This window comes from Rhinopithecus roxellana, chromosome 9, assembly GCF_007565055.1.
Source record: "Rhinopithecus roxellana isolate Shanxi Qingling chromosome 9, ASM756505v1, whole genome shotgun sequence".
Lineage (NCBI taxonomy): Eukaryota > Metazoa > Chordata > Mammalia > Primates > Cercopithecidae > Rhinopithecus > Rhinopithecus roxellana.
The window spans coordinates 2,872,577-2,892,652 of record NC_044557.1 but is presented as its reverse complement, the minus strand read 5'-3'; the positions used below and the strand labels follow the sequence as shown (position 1 = coordinate 2,892,652).

The 20,076-nt window shown below is 38.8% G+C and overlaps 1 protein-coding gene across 2 annotated transcripts in view; it reads left to right on the top strand.

Annotated features, from left to right (window-relative positions):
* Window positions 1-20,076, top strand: part of UNC5D (unc-5 netrin receptor D) — a 584,232-nt gene that overhangs the window by 539,329 nt on the left and 24,827 nt on the right. For both annotated transcript variants that reach the window (XM_010370595.2, XM_030937254.1), the window contains exons 14-15: window positions 9,617-9,766; window positions 17,164-17,328. In XM_010370595.2, the coding sequence (XP_010368897.1) occupies window positions 9,617-9,766; window positions 17,164-17,328 (315 nt within the window). The remainder of the gene's footprint in view (window positions 1-9,616; window positions 9,767-17,163; window positions 17,329-20,076) is intronic.

Sequence of the window (20,076 nt, the reverse complement as noted above, 5' to 3'; positions counted from 1 at the left end):
AACATGGAAAGGAACAACCGGTACCAGCCATCGCAAAAACTTGGCAAAATGTAAAGACCATCGAGGCTAGGAAGAAACTGCATCAACTAACGAGCAAAATAACCAGTTAATATCATAATGGCAGGATCAAGTTCACACATAACAATATTAACCTTAAATGTTAATGGACTAAATGCTCCAATTAAAAGACACAGACTGGCAAACTGGATAAAGAGTCAAGACCCATCAGTCTGCTGTATTCAGGAGACCCATCTCACATGCAGAGACATACATAGGCTCAAAATAAAGGGATGGAGGAAGATCTACCAAGCAAATGGAGAACAAAAAAAAGCAGGGGTTGCAATCCTAGTCTCTGATAAAACAGACTTTAAACCATCAAAGATCAAAAGAGACAAAGAAGGCCATTACATAATGGTAAAGGGATCAATTCAACAGGAAGAGCTAACTCTCCTAAATATATATGCACCCAATACAGGAGCACCCAGATTCATAAAGCAAGTCCTTAGAGACTTACAAAGAGACTTAGACTCCCATACAATAATAATGGGAGACTTCAACACTCCGCTGTCAACATTAGACAGATCAACGAGACAGAAAGTTAACAAGGATATCCAGGAATTGAACTCATCTCTGCACCAAGCGGACCTAATAGACATCTATAGAACTCTCCACCCCAAATCAACAGAATATACATTCTTCTCAGCACCACATCGCACTTATTCCAAAATTGACCACATAATTGGAAGTAAAGTACTCCTCAGCAAATGTAAAAGAACAGAAATTATAACAAACTGTCTCTCAGACCACAGTGCAATCAAACTAGAACTCAGGACTAAGAAACTCAATCAAAACCGCTCAACTACTTGGAAACTGAACAACCTGCTCCTGAATGACTACTGGGTACATAACGAAATGAAAGCGGAAATAAAGATGTTCTTTGAAACCAATGAGAACAAAGATACAACATACCAGAATCTCTGGGACACATTTAAAGCAGTGTGTAGAGGGAAATTTATAGCACTAAATGCCCACAAGAGAAAGCAGGAAAGATCTAAAATTGACACTCTAACATCACAATTAAAAGAACTAGAGAGGCAAGAGCAATCACATTCAAAAGCTAGCAGAAGGCAAGAAATAACTAAGATCAGAGCAGAACTGAAGGAGATAGAGACACAAAAAACCCTCCAAAAAATCAATGAATCCAGGAGTTGGTTTTTTGAAAAGATCAACAAAATTGACAGACCGCTAGCAAGGCTAATAAAGAAAAAAAGAGAGAGGAATCAAATAGATGCAATAAAAAATGATAAAGGGGATATCACCACTGACCCCACAGAAATACAAACTACCATCAGAGAATACTATAAACGCCTCTACGCAAATCAACTAGAAAATCTAGAAGAAATGGATAATTTCCTGGACACTTACACTCTCCCAAGGCTAAACCAGGAAGAAGTTGAATCCCTGAATAGACCAATAGCAGGCTCTGAAATTGAGGCAACAATTAATAGCCTACCCACCAAAAAAAGTCCAGGACCAGATGGATTCACAGCTGAATTCTACCAGAGGTACAAGGAGGAGCTGGTACCATTCCTTCTGAAACTATTCCAATCAATAGAAAAAGAGGGAATCCTCCCTAACTCATTTTATGAGGCCAACATCATCCTGATACCAAAGCCTGGCAGAGACACAACAAAAAAAGAGAATTTTAGACCAATATCCCTGATGAACATTGATGCAAAAATCCTCAATAAAATATTGGCAAACCGGATTCAGCAGCACATCAAAAAGCTTATCCACCATGATCAAGTGGGCTTCATCCCTGGGATGCAAGGCTGGTTCAACATTCGCAAATCAATAAACGTAATCCAGCATATAAACAGAACCAAAGACAAGAACCACATGATTGTCTCAATAGATGCAGAAAAGGCTTTTGACAAAATTCAACAGCCCTTCATGCTAAAAACGCTCAATAAATTCGGTATTGATGGAACGTACCTCAAAATAATAAGAGCTATTTATGACAAACCCACAGCTAATATCATACTGAATGGGCAAAAACTGGAAAAATTCCCTTTGAAAACTGGCACAAGACAGGGATGCCCTCTCTCACCACTCCTATTCAACATAGTGTTGGAAGTTCTGGCTAGGGCAATCAGGCAAGAGAAAGAAATCAAGGGTATCCAGTTAGGAAAAGAAGAAGTCAAATTGTCCCTGTTTGCAGATGACATGATTGTATATTTAGAAAACCCCATCGTCTCAGCCCAAAATCTCCTTAAGCTGATAAGCAACTTCAGCAAAGTCTCAGGATACAAAATTAATGTGCAAAAATCACAAGCATTCTTATACACCAGCAACAGACAAGCAGAGAGCCAAATCAGGAATGAACTTCCATTCACAATTGCCTCAAAGAGAATAAAATACCTAGGAATCCAGCTTACAAGGGATGTAAAGGACCTCTTCAAGGAGAACTACAAACCACTGCTCAGTGAAATCAAAGAGGACACAAACAAATGGAAGAACATACCATGCTCATGGATAGGAAGAATCAATATCGTGAAAATGGCCATACTCCCCAAGGTTATTTATAGATTCAATGCCATCCCCATCAAGCTACCAATGACTTTCTTCACAGAATTGGAAAAAACTGCTTTAAAGTTCATATGGAACCAAAAAAGAGCCCGCATTGCCAAGACAATCCTAAGTCAAAAGGACAAAGCTGGAGGTGTCACACTACCTGACTTCAAACTATACTACAAGGCTACAGTAACCAAAACAGCATGGTACTGGTACCAAAACAGAGATATAGACCAATGGAACAGAACAGAGTCCTCAGAAATAATACCACACATCTACAGCCATCTGATCTTTGACAAACCTGAGAGAAACAAGAAATGGGGAAAGGATTCCCTATTTAATAAATGGTGCTGGGAAAATTGGCTAGCCATAAGTAGAAAGCTGAAACTGGATCCTTTCCTTACCCCTTATACGAAGATTAATTCAAGATGGATTAGAGACTTAAATGTTAGACCTAATACCATAAAAACCCTAGAAGAAAATCTAGGTAGTACCATTCAGGACATAGGCATGGGCAAGGACTTCATGTCTAAAACACCAAAAGCAACGGCAGCAAAAGCCAAAATTGACAAATGGGATCTAATTAAACTAAAGAGCTTTTGCACAGCAAAAGAAACTACCATCAGAGTGAACAGGCAACCTACAGAATGGGAGAAAATTTTTGCAACCTACTCATCTGACAAAGGGCTAATATCCAGAATCTACAAAGAACTCAAACAAATATACGAGAAAAAAACAAACAACCCCATCAAAAAGTGGGGAAAGGATATGAACAGACATTTCTCAAAAGAAGACATTCATACAGCCAACAGACACATGAAAAAATGCTCATCATCACTGGCCATCAGAGAAATGCAAATCAAAACCACAATGAGATACCATCTCACACCAGTTAGAATGGCAATCATTAAGAAGTCAGGAAACAACAGGTGTTGGAGAGGATGTGGAGAAATAGGAACACTTTTACACTGTTGGTGGGATTGTAAACTAGTTCAACCATTATGGAAAACAGTATGGCAATTCCTCAAGGATCTAGAACTAGATGTACCATATGACCCAGCCATCCCACTACTGGGTATATACCCAAAGGATTATAAATTAGTCTACTACAAAGACACATGCACACGTATGTTTATTGCGGCACTATTCACAATAGCAAAGACTTGGAATCAACCCAAATGTCCATCTGTGACAGACTGGATTAAGAAAATGTGGCACATATACACCATGGAATACTATGCAGCCATAAAAAAGGATGAGTTTGCGTCCTTTGTAGGGACATGGATGCAGCTGGAAACCATCATTCTTAGCAAACTATCACAAGAAGAGAAAACCAAACACCGCATGTTCTCACTCATAGGTGGGAACTGAACAATGAGATCACTTGGACTCGGGAAGGGGAACATCACACACTGGGGTCTATCATGGGGAGGGGGGAGGAGGGAGGGATTGCATTGGGGAGTTATACATGATATAAATGATGAATTGATGGGTGCTGACGAGTTGATGGGTGCAGCACACCAACATGGCATAAGTATACATATGTAACAAACCTGCACGTTATGCACATGTACCCTAGAACTTAAAGTATAATTAAAAAAAAAAAAAAAAAAAAAAAAAAAAAAAACTAGCCGGGCGAGGTGGCGGGCGCCTGTGGTCCCAGCTTCTCGGGAGGCTGAGGCAGGAGAATGGCGTGAACCCGGGAGGCGGAGCTTGCAGTGAGCTGAGATCCGGCCACCGCACTCTAGCCTGAGTGACAGAGCAAGACTCCGTCTCAAAAAAATAAAAATAAAAATAAATAAACTCGGGAAGGGGAACGTCACGCACTGGGGCCTATCATGGGGAGGGGGGAGGGGGGAGGAGGGAGGGATTGCATTGGGGAGTTATACATGATATAAATGATGAATTGATAAAAAAAAAAAAAAAAAAAATAAAAATAAATAAATAAATAAATAAATACATACATAAAAAAAAAAAAAAAAAAATCAGTAAGCAATTTTTCATGGAGCATTTCTGCAGAAATTGCCCACCCTGGAATGTGCTTCAACTATCCTTATGATGATACGTTTGTTGTGATTAGGAAATCAATGTGAGCATGGTTGTGACAGCTGCTGTATTTATTGCAGTGCATCTTTCATATCTCAAAGAATGATAACAGATAAGGGCCCAATTCTGTGCTCTTAACCAAAAGGAAGCTGAGGTTAAGTGCATGGTTGCATCTTTCATTTCATTCATGTCTCACTCGGAGATTGTATCCCATAAAACACTGAAATGCCTACCTTCTCCCCGGAAGACCTTGTAAGAACGAACGTGTAGAGACTCAACTCCACCTGTCCTCTCAGAACTAGATGGGGACCAGGCAATATAATGGGCCCACTGTAGAATATTCCTTGAGAGAATTTCAGTATCTAAATAGGGACATTCTCTATTTTTAGTCCTATCTTCCTTTCCCTGTACCCCCTACAGGTCTACTCTATTTGAGTCTCATTTGCTCTGGGGGTAGCTTATCTGAGTAATAGTAGCAATTTCCTTGACAAAAACAGAATACTTTGTGTCCCTGGCTAAGACATAATTTAGTTTCAGATTTCTGAAGATCTGTTCTGATAAACACACCTAAATTTGTCTCTATGAAAAATTAAATCTGCTATATTTTTAAAAAATAACAATGTCATCTGCCTGTAGGTAGGTGAGAAAAGAATAAGAAGACAATGAGTAAATGACTTCTTGTCCTTGCTTTTGTGCTTTTGTAATAATTAGGGCTGCCATTTTATGCTTGTATGTTTGATATCGCTTCCTCTGATAAATTCAAACCAAAGGTTGAGAAATGGTGATATATCTTCGAAGCAGTAACATTTTAAGACCTGGTTTTTTGATTATTGTCTTTTATTACACACAAAAACACACACGCATGCACAGCTCAAACAAACCTTGACATAGGACATAGGAAAGCAAGGAATTAAGCAGTTCCCTATCTTATCTAAGAAAGAAAATAGAAAAAAAACAACTAGGGTTTTTTGTTTTGTTTTGTTTTGTTTTGTTGTTGCCATTGCTCCCAGCACTCCTATACAGTACTCTTGGTACTCATTACTTACTTGGCATTAAGGTGGATTTAGAATCTAATTTCAAAGGATTTCCTCTAGATGTAGTTCTTGTGTTTCTCAATAATGCAATCTTGGGAATATTGTTCACGTAAAGCATTTAAAGGAAAACACCATAGTGACATAATTTGTGTGTATGTGTGTGTGTTTAAGTTCAAACAGTTTTGTCTCATAAATATGTAAATTCAGCCTGCCTGTTTTACTATCCCTGAAGCACACCTGAATATTGCTGCCTGTCTGATTAAATCAACATACAGAGCTCAGTGAGGCACAAAGCACAAGTTTTTCCTGGCCGCAGCTCCTAGAACTGGATGACTTGCAACCCCAATGTAAAATGATGAAACAGAATGCTGAGAAAAACCACCATATAGAGCCTTCAGGTGCATTTTATATATAAAAAACTGGCCAGACCCTATTTCCTAGTTCCATTTACTCAGATTATGAGTTTAACAATGGAATGAGGTATTTAACAGGAGGTCCTTGTCACATAGAAGGCAGATTGGAAAAATCAAATTACTATCAAGCCTCACTTTTGGTATAATTCATCCATGAGTGATTTAGAACTAGCTAAGCAGAGTTGTCCAAGCCTGACTGGTCATCAGAAGCATCCAAGAAATGTTTATAAATACCCAGACCTAGCCTCCTAGAGTAATACAGTAGGCTCAGGGAACCCTGTGTTAAATGCAATCCACTGTATTTGGAGAGTATTTTAAAGTTCATACTTAGGAGTCTATTTATTTAACTTTGAAGCCAATTGTGCCTTTACAAATTTGTAAATACAGTTATTAGTTCATTACTGGGCTTTTTCATTTTAATAATTGTTTTATTATAGAATAACTGTAATTGCTTAATATTTTGTACAAGATTACAAGACACTGTTACTTCTATGTTGGCTCAATATGTGCAGATTTAAGGAGTAAGTGAAAAGAGCAAAAAATTAATCATGTATTTAAATTTGAGGCCCTAGAGCAGAACTTTTAAAAAGGTACTATTTTCTTCCATGATAATTATAAGCAGATATCTATTTTTGAAATTTGTAATATTATCCATTCTGAGTTTCATGGACTGTGTAGACAGTACATATAACTCTAGGGCAAATACAGATTGACTTACGTCATCTTATACATATATCCTGCACCAATGAAAAATTATTTATGAGATAGAGTTAATCATAGAATGACCTTCACATGACTCTTAAAAAAAAAAATAGTAGTAAGAAAAGGCAGAGAAATCTAAGAGAAAAAACACTGGACCATGATCAAGTTGCCCTGGTCTAGTCTCAGCTCTCCCATTAGCCATGTGGTTTTAGGCAAATAACTTTCTTCAGGGGACTTCCATGTTTTCATGTGTAAATAAGGCACTTGGTGCTCTAAATCTTAAGTTCCCTTCTAATACAACTATTGTGTGTAGTGTCTAAATAACAAAATAGTCTAGCACTACAATAAGTAACACATGACCTTGAAGAAGTCACTTCATTTCCTGGTGTCGACTACTTCATGTCCATTAAGGAAAGTTAAATTTAAAGAAAAGGGTATACTTGAGAAAGCCTAGTTCAAGTACACTTAGAAGAGTTGCTGTTATACTATGGCTTTAATATGGTCTTAATAAGCACATTTCTTATTTGTACTTGTTTCTAATCTTGCACCAGAATTGCAAAAAGAGGTTAATATATTAATTATTTTGCTTGGCTATAAATAAACCCAGGTAGGGAACTGAGGTCTAAAGAAAATAATTTGCCCAAAACCACACAGAAATGTGATTAGAATTTTATGCAGCTATCTTCAATTTACAAGACTAGTATTCGTTTGAGTACATGAAGACACCAAAAGAGTTTTAATGCACCTTAAAACCAGAGCAACAGTACTCAAAAATAAAATACAAAGTCCCCAGCGTAGCAAGCAAGAATTTGTTATTTGGTTTCTGCCCACATTTTCATCATCTCCAATCACACACTTTGCACCTCAACCTTCCATCCCAGCTCTGTCTAGCCACCATGCTTGTGAATGCCCTGCTCAGCATCTGGAATGTCCTCTCCTTCCTTGTCAAGTGGCCAGCTCCTCCCTTTATTTCAAAGTTTAGCTCAAATGCTACCTCACCTAGTAATGCCCAGACTCCTTTCCTGGTCTGTCCTCCCATCTGGGTCAGGGGCACCTTCTGTTTTCCTTAACCTCCTAGGAATACATGTATGGTAATATATACTATATTAGAATCAATGCCTAGTGTCCTGACCCTTTCCACAATATTGTAAGTTTCTTGGTGGCAGAGACTGTTTCATTTCTGCACACCCAGTGTCCAGCTCTAACATAGCTCTCATGGAAATTTAGTAAATCTCAAAAGACGGAATCAGTGACCAGAGACCGCATAATGTCTCAACCAAGCAGGCATTTAGAATTAATTTCCTATCCTCCCCATAGTGCCTCTTTTCTTCCATTTCTTGTAGCCCCCACCAGACATTGGCTACCATGTTATCATGTTCAACTCTGAAATCCACAAGATTGTGAATTACCTAGCACTGTACTGTCCAGTATGGTCATTGCTAATCACATGTGGATATTTAACTTTAATTAAAAATTCAGCTCCTTCATCACTGTAGCCACATTTCAGGTGCTTAATAGCCACTGTAGCTAGTGGGTACCATAATGGACCACACAGAGATAGAATATTTCTATCATCACATCTAGTTTATCACTGACCCTTGGGCCCCAAGAAACACTCTTCCCACAAGCAACACTAAAGAGCTGGAGAAAATGCCACTGATTCAGTCCTGGAAAAAGATACTAGCAACCTATTAACAGTTTATGTGTATGTGAAGGATAAAACTTGGATGACTTTTTAGTCAAAAATATTTTTGTTACTGTCATTCTACTTATGGACAAGAGATGGATATAAGATAACAAGTAAAGGTGTTTTTACTCATTGATAATTGAAATGTAAGTTTGATTGTGTTTATAAACCTATTTGTTTTCTAACAGTCTTTTTTTTTAGAATCTGAGATTATAGGACATAAAGGATTTCAGTTTTTAATTTCTCCTAGCTCTGCAAGGAAATAATATGTCAATTAATGATGATTTTTAAAATGGACTTAGGGAGATCTCTTTATCTTCAGTAACACTGAAAGCCTAAATCCCGCACAATCATTTAGCACTTCACTGGATATGTATTTGTTTTGTTACTCCATTTGTTATATAATCTCTCCAATATGATTCTAACACCACAAATTTGGAACCAATGAAATGGTTTACTCAACAGAATATATGTGAATTGAGTTTGTATTAGATTGTATTACATAAAGATTTTTCAGTGAAAGCTACAGGAGTGTTTCTTCAGGAATTTGATTTCTGTTTTCCTGAGCTACAGCTACTTTGATAAACAACTTATTTTTTCTTGGCCTTTTGGTATAATAACTTTTTTACAAACATTACTACAAATAAACATGATACATGCACACTGGAACATTTGTTTTAGGCCAAAACAATAAATATCATGTAATGCCTGCATTAGTGAAGAAAAATTGAACCAGAGTGGAGGGGGCTGTTTCTAGTTAGTGTGAAATATGATGATGTGTCAGGTTGAGCATGAATGCATCCCTTGATTATGGTTACAGAGTGAAATTTCTACAGTTGTGGAAACCCAGAAGTATTATGATTTGCTTAGGGGCAGGGGAGGTCTTTGAGGTTTAAATAAAGGCACAGTGTAGTTTAAAGCCCTAAGCAACACAAATAACAAAAATATTGTCTCTTTCTAACCAAATACTTGTCACTCAGCAGTTGTTAATCCTTAGTCTTGAACTTTATGGGCTATGGGGATGTAAAGAAGTATGTTTCTCCTATGCTGTCTGTCCGTTTGTGGAAGATACATGGTAGTGAGCGTGCATATCCATAGATAGGAAATATATAAGCAGGATATTTCATTATTGATCCCCTTTTCTTTTTCTTCTCCTATAGGAAGTGGTTTCAGATGAAAGGCATCAAGGTGGACAGCTCCTGGAAGAACCAAAGTTGCTGCATTTCAAAGGGAATACCTTTAGTCTTCAGATCTCTGTCCTTGATATTCCCCCATTCCTCTGGAGAATTAAACCATTCACTGCCTGCCAGGTACTGGCCAAATGGGTTTCTAACAGAAATGGCTTTGCTTTAACCAGCAAGTATGTCACAGATCCTGGCGAGCGTCCGCTTGATTTTCCTCCTTTAAAGGATGGATTTTGCCTCAAAACTGTCACAGAAATGTAACAGTTTGGGCTACACACAGGGAGTGAAATATATTGTCATAAATTCACAGCATTCTAACGGGTAGGAAGAAAGGTGCTTGCACGTTAGGTGAGATGGCATTTCTCTTCTCTCCTGTTGGAATCATTGCTCAATATAGGTTGAAGATGCCAATTTAACAACATAGAGCCAGGTTTGTGGGTTGGTTTGTTTTTATTAAAAATCAGCTCATTATGAGACAACATCTTTATCATATTCAGCAGTGAATAAACTCAATGTCAGTGAGGAACTTCTTAAGGGTGATGATTTTGAGTTGTAGAGAGCTCTGGCTAGCCAGGGGAAAACCAAGAGATTTTTTTCTTTCATATATGAAGTGCACTTGCTGCCAAATGAATCAGGCAAGATGGGAAGGAGAGAGAACATGCCTTTCTTTCTCTTTTCTTTTTCCTTTTCCTTTTTTTTTTTTTTTTTTTTTTTTTTTTTTTTTTTTTTTTGAGATGGAGTCTGTCTCTCTGTTGCCCAGGCTGTAGTACAGTGGCGTGATCTTGCCTCACTGCAACCTCTGCCTTCCGAGTCCAAGCGCTTCTCCTGCCTCAGCCTCCTGAGCAACTGGGGATTACAGGTGCCCGCCACCATGCCCAGCTAATTTTTGTATTTTTTAGTAGAGATGGGGTTTCACCATGTTGGCCAGACTGATCTTGAACTCCGGACCTCAGGTGATCTGCCCACCTCGGCCTCCCAAAGTGCTAGTATTACAGGCGTGAGCCACTGCGCCTGGTCAGAACACTTCTTAAGAGTCCTTTTATAAATATCTAAAGGTACTTATTGTCCACATGTCTTCTATTAGAGATTTCAAAAACAAAAAGCAAACAAACAAAGAAAACGTTTCAGGGAGACTCAGAATCTCTTTGGATACTATTTAGTTATTTCAAGTACATGTTTAGCCTTAAAAGATCTCTTACAAACAAGTCTACGAAAATTCCCAGTGATACATATTACATATTACAGTAAGCAGCTCGCTAGCCTCCATAGTTTCTAAAGCCAGTCGTCTTACTTCAAGTGCCTAAGGACAGGATATTTCCTTCACTCTGGAAAAGCTTCTGGTGGACTCACATTGACCTGGAATCACAGAATACTTTCAGACTTCTTTGTTTTGCCCATCAGCGTAATGTGTAGAGTCCTCTGGGTTTTGTAACCTTCCATCCTTGCAGCATTTTTTTTTTTTTTTAAACTATACACAGGTATACCAGCTTGTCAGAATGGGAACAAGCCTAGTCACAAAGAAAAAACCTTGACTGCATCATGATGGTTAGAAAAACGTTGTACCACCAGCCATCCAACTTCTAAAATTCAGGATTTTTAAACTGGACAGGGCTGCATTTTTCTATTGACTTTTCAGACTCACTACCTGAGGAATTGCCTGTCTGTACAGTTTTAGTGCATTCAAAGCGGCACAACCATCTCTCATTGCCCTGAACATTTTTTTTTTTTTTTCTGGGAGGGCCAGGGACACATTCACCACATTTTTTTCCATGGAGAGAAGTTTTCTATGAATAAATAGTTTATGACATTCAAGGTGTAGGTCTCTTTGCTTTCCGGTAAGCAGTATTCAAAGTTTCTAATCCAAATTGAACTTCGGAGTATTGTTAAAACAAGTCCTGATAGTCATGCAAATTCCTCCGTATTAATCTTTATAGGTTATAAGGGCCTCATTTCACTGGATCTGATGCAAGTGACTCAGTCCAAAGTGAACTATTAAGTTTAATGCTTGGAGATAAAAAATCAGATGAAAGAACCATTACCTTGCAGCATCACTTAAACAATAAACAAGAGAGCCCCAGGAAGAAGAGACTTAGGGGGCTAAGTGTTTACTGACCCCAGAGGGTACAACAGGACCAGCCAAAGCCAGAGGACATTGACTTTCAAGGAAACCCAGCAAGCTTTACTGCTGGGATGAGCTGGATTACATGGAAGTTGTGAACATGTATAAATATTTGCCTTTTGTAATTGAGCATAATTTGAAAGAGTCTTGGAAGGCTGAGAAACAATTTAATTTTCTCTGCATCAGGAGGCTTGCCACTGAGTTTTCATTTCCACTTCATTTTTCTTACCCCAAATGGCTTTCCGCTCTATTCCTCCTTTCTCTTCATCACCCCTACCACCAATTTCCTTGCCCCTCTCATCACTGATATCCTCAGCTTGTGTGAATGCATATTGTGCTTGGCTTAATGACCATGCTGTGTTTGCTCTGGGCATTAGATGTAAGCACTTAGGGGAGGGTTTGTGTTCAGCCTGCTTGAACCTCATGTAGAACATCATGTGCACTGACAAACTTGGCGTGGATAATAGAGAATGGCTTTTCATTAGGGCTTAGTGGTTAGGAACTAACAGGGCCTATTTCTTGTTATCCCAGAGAGCTATTGTGGAGAGAGAAAATCACACTATTCCTGACATCATTTATAGGTCTCTCCTTCAATTGGTGAATCTCCCTTTCTCTAACTTCAAATCAGGAGTCTGGGGGCCGACATATTACAATTGGTACCCAAACCTTACTCTACTAGGAAACTTTCCTGTTTTCTTCTGGGAAAGGTAGAAATTTCCCAGAAAGGTACAGGCTGGGGAGGTACCCAGTACATACAATGTTTTTCCTATCAGACACCAACAAACTGCATGAGAAATGTTTTTAGAATGGTGTGAGTTCAAGGTTGGGCCCAGAAATATGCGATGAGAGCCTGTATATTGAAGGACCAACTAGATCTTAAATCTTGTTGGTTTAGGTTCTGGAGGATTACACTTTATAGATGTCATTGCTTATGAAGCCAGGTATATTGAATGAGAAGTTGGAAAGGCTATGTCAGCTCTTCTGAGATCTCATGGTAGCAGCCACTGACATTGGTTCAAAGAAAACCTGAGGTCCACGATGCTAGTCTCCCCAAGTAAACAATTCATTATTTCCCATTTTCCGTCAGTCCCTAAGACTCTACCACAATTAGGAATATATGATTGTCCCCCTCTGCAGAATTAGCAAACCTCCTCTGGGAGGTAAATAATTCTACTTTCAATAGGTTACTGGGACCTGAGAGCATCTAAATCAGTTTCTTTTATTCCTTGCTGGGACCTGGGAGCTCCTAAATCACTTTCCTTTATTACTTGCTGGCTGTGGGGTAGGGGAGCTGTAATAAACATAATACAATAAATTATTATTTTTAAAAGCCAACAAAACACAAAGTCAAGTTGTCACCTCCCTAGGGTAAAAGCAGCTGTCTTTCCAGCATGCTATGTATTTTGGAGAACCCAGTGTCTGTCTCCTGCTAAGATATGATTTACATTCTCTCCATCTGCTAAGAACCTAATTATAATAGGAGTCAAAATGAAAACATTTCCGGAATTCTTTAAACACCCATAACTTTGCTATACTTTCTCCTCCCATATTACTTTCCACATAATTCCTCTCAGCCCAGCGAGCTTGTTGGTGTTTTTTGTTTTTGTTTTTTGAATAAATGAAAGTGAGGATGATTGCCGTGAAAACACACTAATCATGGCGCTTCTAATTCTATTATTTTTAAATGTTTTGTTGAATGCTATTGGCAGCTGCTACTCAAGTCAACAATAAAAAGCATTCCCTTGATACTATCTTAAAATCAGATTTTTAAAATGTTTGGATTGTGTTCAATGGAATGGAAAAGAAAAAAGAGGGTTTTTGTTTTATTGTTTTTTGGTGCTAATTCTCATGTCTTTCTGCAAGGAAAAATTATCTCTGCAGTAGGCATTACTCTTTTATATTTCTTCCAGTGTTTTTAGGAGAAAATACAGGGAATTTAGCAAATGGTACCAGAGAAGACATTTTTAAATGAGTGGTCAGGGCCTTTTTTTTTTTTTTTTTTTTTGAAAGGCAAGCATTACCAACGATTCAAATCAAATTGCAGAAAGCGTACATTTGCTTAAGAGCTGGACCTTGAGCACAGTTCTTTGTCTAGCCCTGAAGTCCAAGTGCTTGCATTACACTGTAATAACTCAAATTTCAATTTTAGGAAGCATCTCCTACTTAGCTTAGCTGGGCAAAACCACCTTAGGCAAAAGTACCTGTGAACTCCAGAGTGCTGTGTTATGGTTACTTTCATTGAAGTGCATGGTGCAAAGCAACTCTACAAAAATTCACTGGTTTGGGGAAGAGAGTTTATTTGAGGGCTAATAAAAATAAGAACGGAGAGAACAAGTATAGGGCAAGAGATGGTGGAAGCCTTTGAAGGCCAGGCAGGAGACAGCAGGCATCAAAGCTCCATTGTGGCCCCCCCCAAGCCAAGGACTCATGTAATAAATTTAGAGTTCCTAGGTGGCCTGGTCACATCAATGCCTGCCCAGTCATTAGAGGTAAAAAAGAGACCATAATGCTATTCCCTGAATAATCCCAATCAACTGCTTTCTGCTTTCCTGAGCTATTTGCCTCTCCCATTAAGCCCTAACCCCCTCATTTGCTCTATGTAGTAGAGCTTGAAGGCAGGAAGACTGGGAGTAGGTGACCAGAGTTAGCCATAATAGAAGCATAATGGAAACCAGAATATTAGAGGAGAAGAACAATGGGAGAGATATGATAGCAATCAGTTTCCAAAAGTTGAATTTACCAGAGAAGTAAAGACCAAACAAGATTATTGTAGCGCTTAGGGGTATAATACCAGGGATTGAAGATAAAGAGATAAATGCCAGAGATGATGTTTTTGTAGTCCTCCTCAGAGAGATGGCAGTTGGGGCATGTGTGAACAAATGGAATCTTGAACAGTACAGAAGGCAGAGAGAGAAATGTAGGAGGCTGAGATGTGGAGGAAGGGCTGCCCATGGTTTACAAAGTGGAACAAAACTCAGGAGAATTAGGAAAAGAATCACATTAGATAACAAGGAGAAATGGCAGAACTTGTAAGTGCACATGATGATACAAGTGAAAAGTCATTTGGAGTATTTTAGAGAAAATCACTTCCTGTAGGCATTGCCAGGAGGCCCCACCAACCAGAAATGCCCTCTGCTGCAGGATCTACCACAGGAAGAAAAGAGAAGAGATCATAAGCAAAATTTTTTGTATTAGAAGAAAGTGGGAAAGCGATACCATTAAATGGACATGTGTTGTCAGCTGATGGTACAAGCAAGTTGTCCTCCAGCGAAAAGCTTCCTTAGTGATCATTAGCTTGGTGCCTCTTCCAGCATTTTCCCCAGACAATAGCCTCCCTCTGGAACTCAGTAGTAGCCCCTTTCAGGGTTGCCCAACTCACATCAGTTTCTAAGATAACTTCTTCAAATCAAGAATTGTTTTAGTCAAGAAAATAGAAGGCACTCAAGACATTTCAACCGAGGGGAAATTTAATCAAGGGATTTATATGATTATGAAACCTCTGTGGAGAGCCAAGGTCAGAGAAAGCTACTAGTAGTATTAGAAAACCAGCCAGGTCAGGAATTTCAGGAAAGTGCACCAGCACTAAAGCAGCGGATTCTCCAGGGGATGTCCAGAAGCCCCTGCACACCTTTCTTGGGCTGTCAGTTGAAGCCTTCAGGTCTGCCTGCTGATGTTAGACGGGCAGTGATGGCTTCTGCACTTCCTCTCCCTTCCAAATCTAGCATGAGTGCCTCTTGTGGGCAGAATGGAAATGTAAACTGCCAGCGGGGGAGTTTTAAAATGTAGTTTTTAGGCTTCAAGCCCCTTCCACATGGAGAAGAACAGAGAATGGCAAAGATGGAGTTCCATTCTAACAGCCCACTTCTTGCACAGGAATGAAGTCTGTGAAATGCCAGATAGTTTCCCATCTGTAGACTTTCTCTACATCCTTCTTGAAACTCCACTTTTCTTTTGGTTCTGGATTAATAACAAACAAAATGACCCAGAATTTATTGCTAAGATGCATGGTAGAATATTTGATTTTGTTATTTCATACTCCCATAAAGCTGGCTCTCCTCTCTTCAAGTTCACAACAATCTAAAGTCCATCCATCCCTTCTTCCTGAGTCTACCAGTAAACATCCAAAATAAAAATCTGTGGGGCTTTCTATAGAGAAAATTAGGAAGCAAGGTATCCAAACAAGTGTGCACATAAGGGCTTGGGAATAACTAGGTAATGCATAGCTTCTCAAAGGGAAAAGATCATTTCAGTCATGCTCTTTAGTCTCATGACACATCCTGGCTTCATCACCAGTCATAGTTCAGGGTTCCAAACTTCCAGATTTGATACATGTCTTGCCACCTTTCTGTTCTAGTATTGCAGAAAATTGTATTTTTAGCAATAGGTAAAGGAGCAAACTAATAAAGTGAGAAATAGAGAAAAAAGTGAGCGTGAGGATTACTAGAGGCATATAAGGTCATTGCCAAGGGCCAAGCCACATTTGATTAGAAAGGAGAGAGACTTTTTAGTACATGAAAAAATTTCAATGACTAACTTCTACTTCACATTGTTAGACACAGTCTGGTAGCAAGCAATGGCTAATACTAGGAAAAATGAGTAATCTATAGATTTTATAATCTCCCTCCTCATTTACTAAAAGGTATTTTTGCCTCTCAGTTGTCCATATGTCCCCTGAGAGTGGGGGACTGAATCTGTTATTGTTTCTTATTGTTTACCTAGTACAGTATCTGGTCATTAGCAGGCACTTTATACATTATAGTTGAATGGACAAATTGAGCAAATGAAGAATTGACAAACTAGATCACTCTGGGGTGGCCCTGTATGTGTGTCTGTCTCTCTCCCCTCCTTCCTCCCTCTTTTTCTCCCTGTCTGTGTGTATATGTGTGTGATTTTGCACTAGGTATTTTTATGTTGGATACATTAGCAATATTGTGTTCTCACAATTCTGCATGAATTTGTGGTATGGAGTTAAGTTCTGGCCAATCAGTTCCTTAGCATAATTTTTACGTAGGTAAAAAGATAACGTCCTATCCCAGACCAAAGTAGAAGCACGGCTCACAGGAGTCTTCCAAAGGAAAATATTTTATAAGCAGGGAATGAAAATGATAATTTTTGATGGTATTCTTCCTAATTGTGTGTCACCAAGTGAAATCTGAGCTCTTGCAGTGTGGTTTTGGAATACAAATGTTATCAATTGGAATTGACATTAATTACTTTTGTGCTGCTTGGCATTTGCTGGAACATTATTTTTACAACAATTCCACTAAAGCTGCCTAGGCAATTATCTCTGCTGTGATTGTCTTCGTCGTCGTCATCATCATCATCATCGCTATTAAGTCTCTCCTGTTCTAGTTCATCTCAGCTGGGCTCTGCAAACCATCCCTTCTCTCCATCTCCCCTACAGGAAGTCCCGTTCTCCCGCGTGTGGTGCAGTAACCGGCAGCCCCTGCACTGTGCCTTCTCCCTGGAGCGTTACACGCCCACCACCACCCAGCTGTCCTGCAAAATCTGCATTCGGCAGCTCAAAGGCCATGAACAGATCCTCCAAGTGCAGACATCAATCCTAGAGGTGAGTCCTTGATCTACAGGTCATTTGACCCTTTCTGAAGGACAATAAGAATAATAAAGCTATACCTACCAGCCGTGCTATTCAGGTTCTGAAAGAGTTTCAGAATGCACAAACTCTTCATCTTCATTACTGATAAGGGAAAATAAACATTGTCTCACACCAAGGATTGAACTAAACTTCCCCCTGGGCAAGGAAGCTCAGCCCATCAGAGAGCTTAGACTGTGAAGGTCCCTCTGGGGAAGGAACTGGTACCAAGCTTTTGATACACAAAATCACAAGAAGTCTCATTCCACAGTAGACTTGGATTACCAGCTGAGATTCTTTATAGACTGAAGCCAGATGGTACAGTTTAGACACATGCCACAAAGAGGCACAAAGCCACCCTCAGACTGTTTTTCTGCTGGTTTTGACTAGTTTTCCAGAAGTCAGTTGCCCTATATGTGTTATTTTATCTCCAGGGATGAGACTCCCTGTCTTACTGTTTCTCATGCTCCCCAGGCTCAGAATTCTGTACATCCACATTTCCGTTATTCCCTTCCAATACAATAATATAAGGAGGACAGGACAATACAATAATATAAGAAGGACCTCATTCTATAAGGTAAGGAAATGGAAGTGCAAAGTGAGAAAGGACTTGGTCCAGGTCAAATCAGTATTGGAAGGTAGAGTTAAAGTAGCAGTCAAGGGAGGATTCACTTGAGAACTTTTGCAAAAAGGCATCTGATTTCCGTCATGGCTCCTATTTGTCCTAAACCAAGTGACTTCATGACTTTGAACATGAGCTTATAAAGTAGACAATAGCCATCCTTCCTGAATGGGATAGAGGGGGAGATTAGCAGAGGGATTGTGATGCTTTTGTTTGGCAGTTTCCAGGTCATTAGAGATTAGTGTAAAAGAAATACGTATTTTGCTTTTCACTTATAAAATAAATATATACCTATATATGCATTTATTAATATATAAATATATATTTATAAATTTAAGCTTGGCAGAAGATTGAACACATTTATATACATACAATTCAATTTCAGGGTTTTTTCCTGGAAAATTTATAGCTGTATAGCATTATTCCTTCTATTCTCATTTGAAATCATTGTTTATGCAAAATGAGCATTGCTAATTCCCCAAATAGTTTTTCTGAAGAGTGGATGGCTTTCCAAAGGATTGTGCCTTAAAATTGATAGCTGTCTTAACTGACATGTTTATGCGGTATTTGCATTCATTATTGCCAATTAGCATTATGTGCTCAAGTAGTTTTCACGGAGAAAGTAGATCTGGAAACCTGGGGTAGGATATTTTTAGGGGCTCTTTCTTGAACAGTGATACTATATTTCATATGATGCATTGCAAAGTAAAATAAAAATTATAGGAAGGGTTTAAAAATAAAAACAAAAAATCTAAGAAGAGCTGGTATTCAGAAGGAAGCATGAAAAGGCATAACATAAAACATCCCTCTCATCCAAATTGCCCTAGATGTCCATTAACAGGCCAATGAAAGAATTCAGGTTTAAAGGTTATTGTTTGTAAAGGCATCCAGATATTGGTGATCGACTTGTGCTATTACAGGATATTTATGTAAGAGGAATGTGATAGGTATTTTTGCTCCTTGCCTCAAATTCTTAAAGTGCTTGAAAGGAAAGTTAGCTAATAATAAACACAACCTTGTTGTTTACTCCCCAATTTCTTTTCTAATGTTTCACAAGTTTACAGTCACTTAGAAATGCCTTGTAGAAGATAACATTGAATATCTCTTGATAATGAGAGGCAAGTATCAGAATAATATTTCAATATTTATTGTTAGGCTATAGTCATCTAATTTGAGGGCTGCTGCATTTTAGAGGCTTTATTAACCCTTTGATCCTTTCAAGGATCACTTTATTAATTGCTTCAAGCATTCCTGCAGAATTTGGCCCAGGTTGTCATCTTCACTTTGTGATAAACTGTATTTTTTTGGACAAGTCTAATTTGCTCTCATTTTCTGTGTCAGAAGACGACTAATAACTTTTGTAAGCCACTATATTTCAGGTATCATTTCATTTGCTTTCATATTTGTCATACAACCATCAAAACTCTGTGGATTAAGTATTAGTACTACTATCACAATTTTACATGCTATAAAAGTCTCAAAGGCATCAACTTTCTTGTCTAAGATCAAAGATCATGGAACTCTTAAGGGAGTGGAACCACAGTACCCAACTCAGAGACCTGACTTCAAGATCAAAGTCTGACTACTCCACTACACTATTTCTGGATCCCAGTCAAGGCCATCTAATGGATTAGCCTTAACTGTGGGCCTTCTTCATAGTATGGCTTCTCTTCAGGGGCTCAGGTACTAGTGGCAAACATCATAGCACCAGAAATTTTGTCTTCAAGTACCTGAAAGTATATGAAAATTGAGAAGTTCTTTCTTCAAAAGAAGAAAGGATGGGATGTAACCATCTGTGTGATGGACTAGAATTGTTCATTCTATAATGGAGATCCTACATGTAGCTCTGCCTACAAATGGATGTCTTTGTTGAATGATTGCTCAAACCCATTTAATCCTGGGATTATCTGAGTCCCAGGAAAGATACGCATCTGGTGATACATATAATGAATAAAAACTGTCCTCTTGACTGGGCGTGGTGGCTCATGCCTGTAATCCCAGCACTTTGGGAGGCCAAGGCAGGCGAATCACAAGGTCAGGAGATCGAGACCATCCTGGCTAACACAGTGAAACCCTGTCTCTACTAAAAATACAAAAAATTA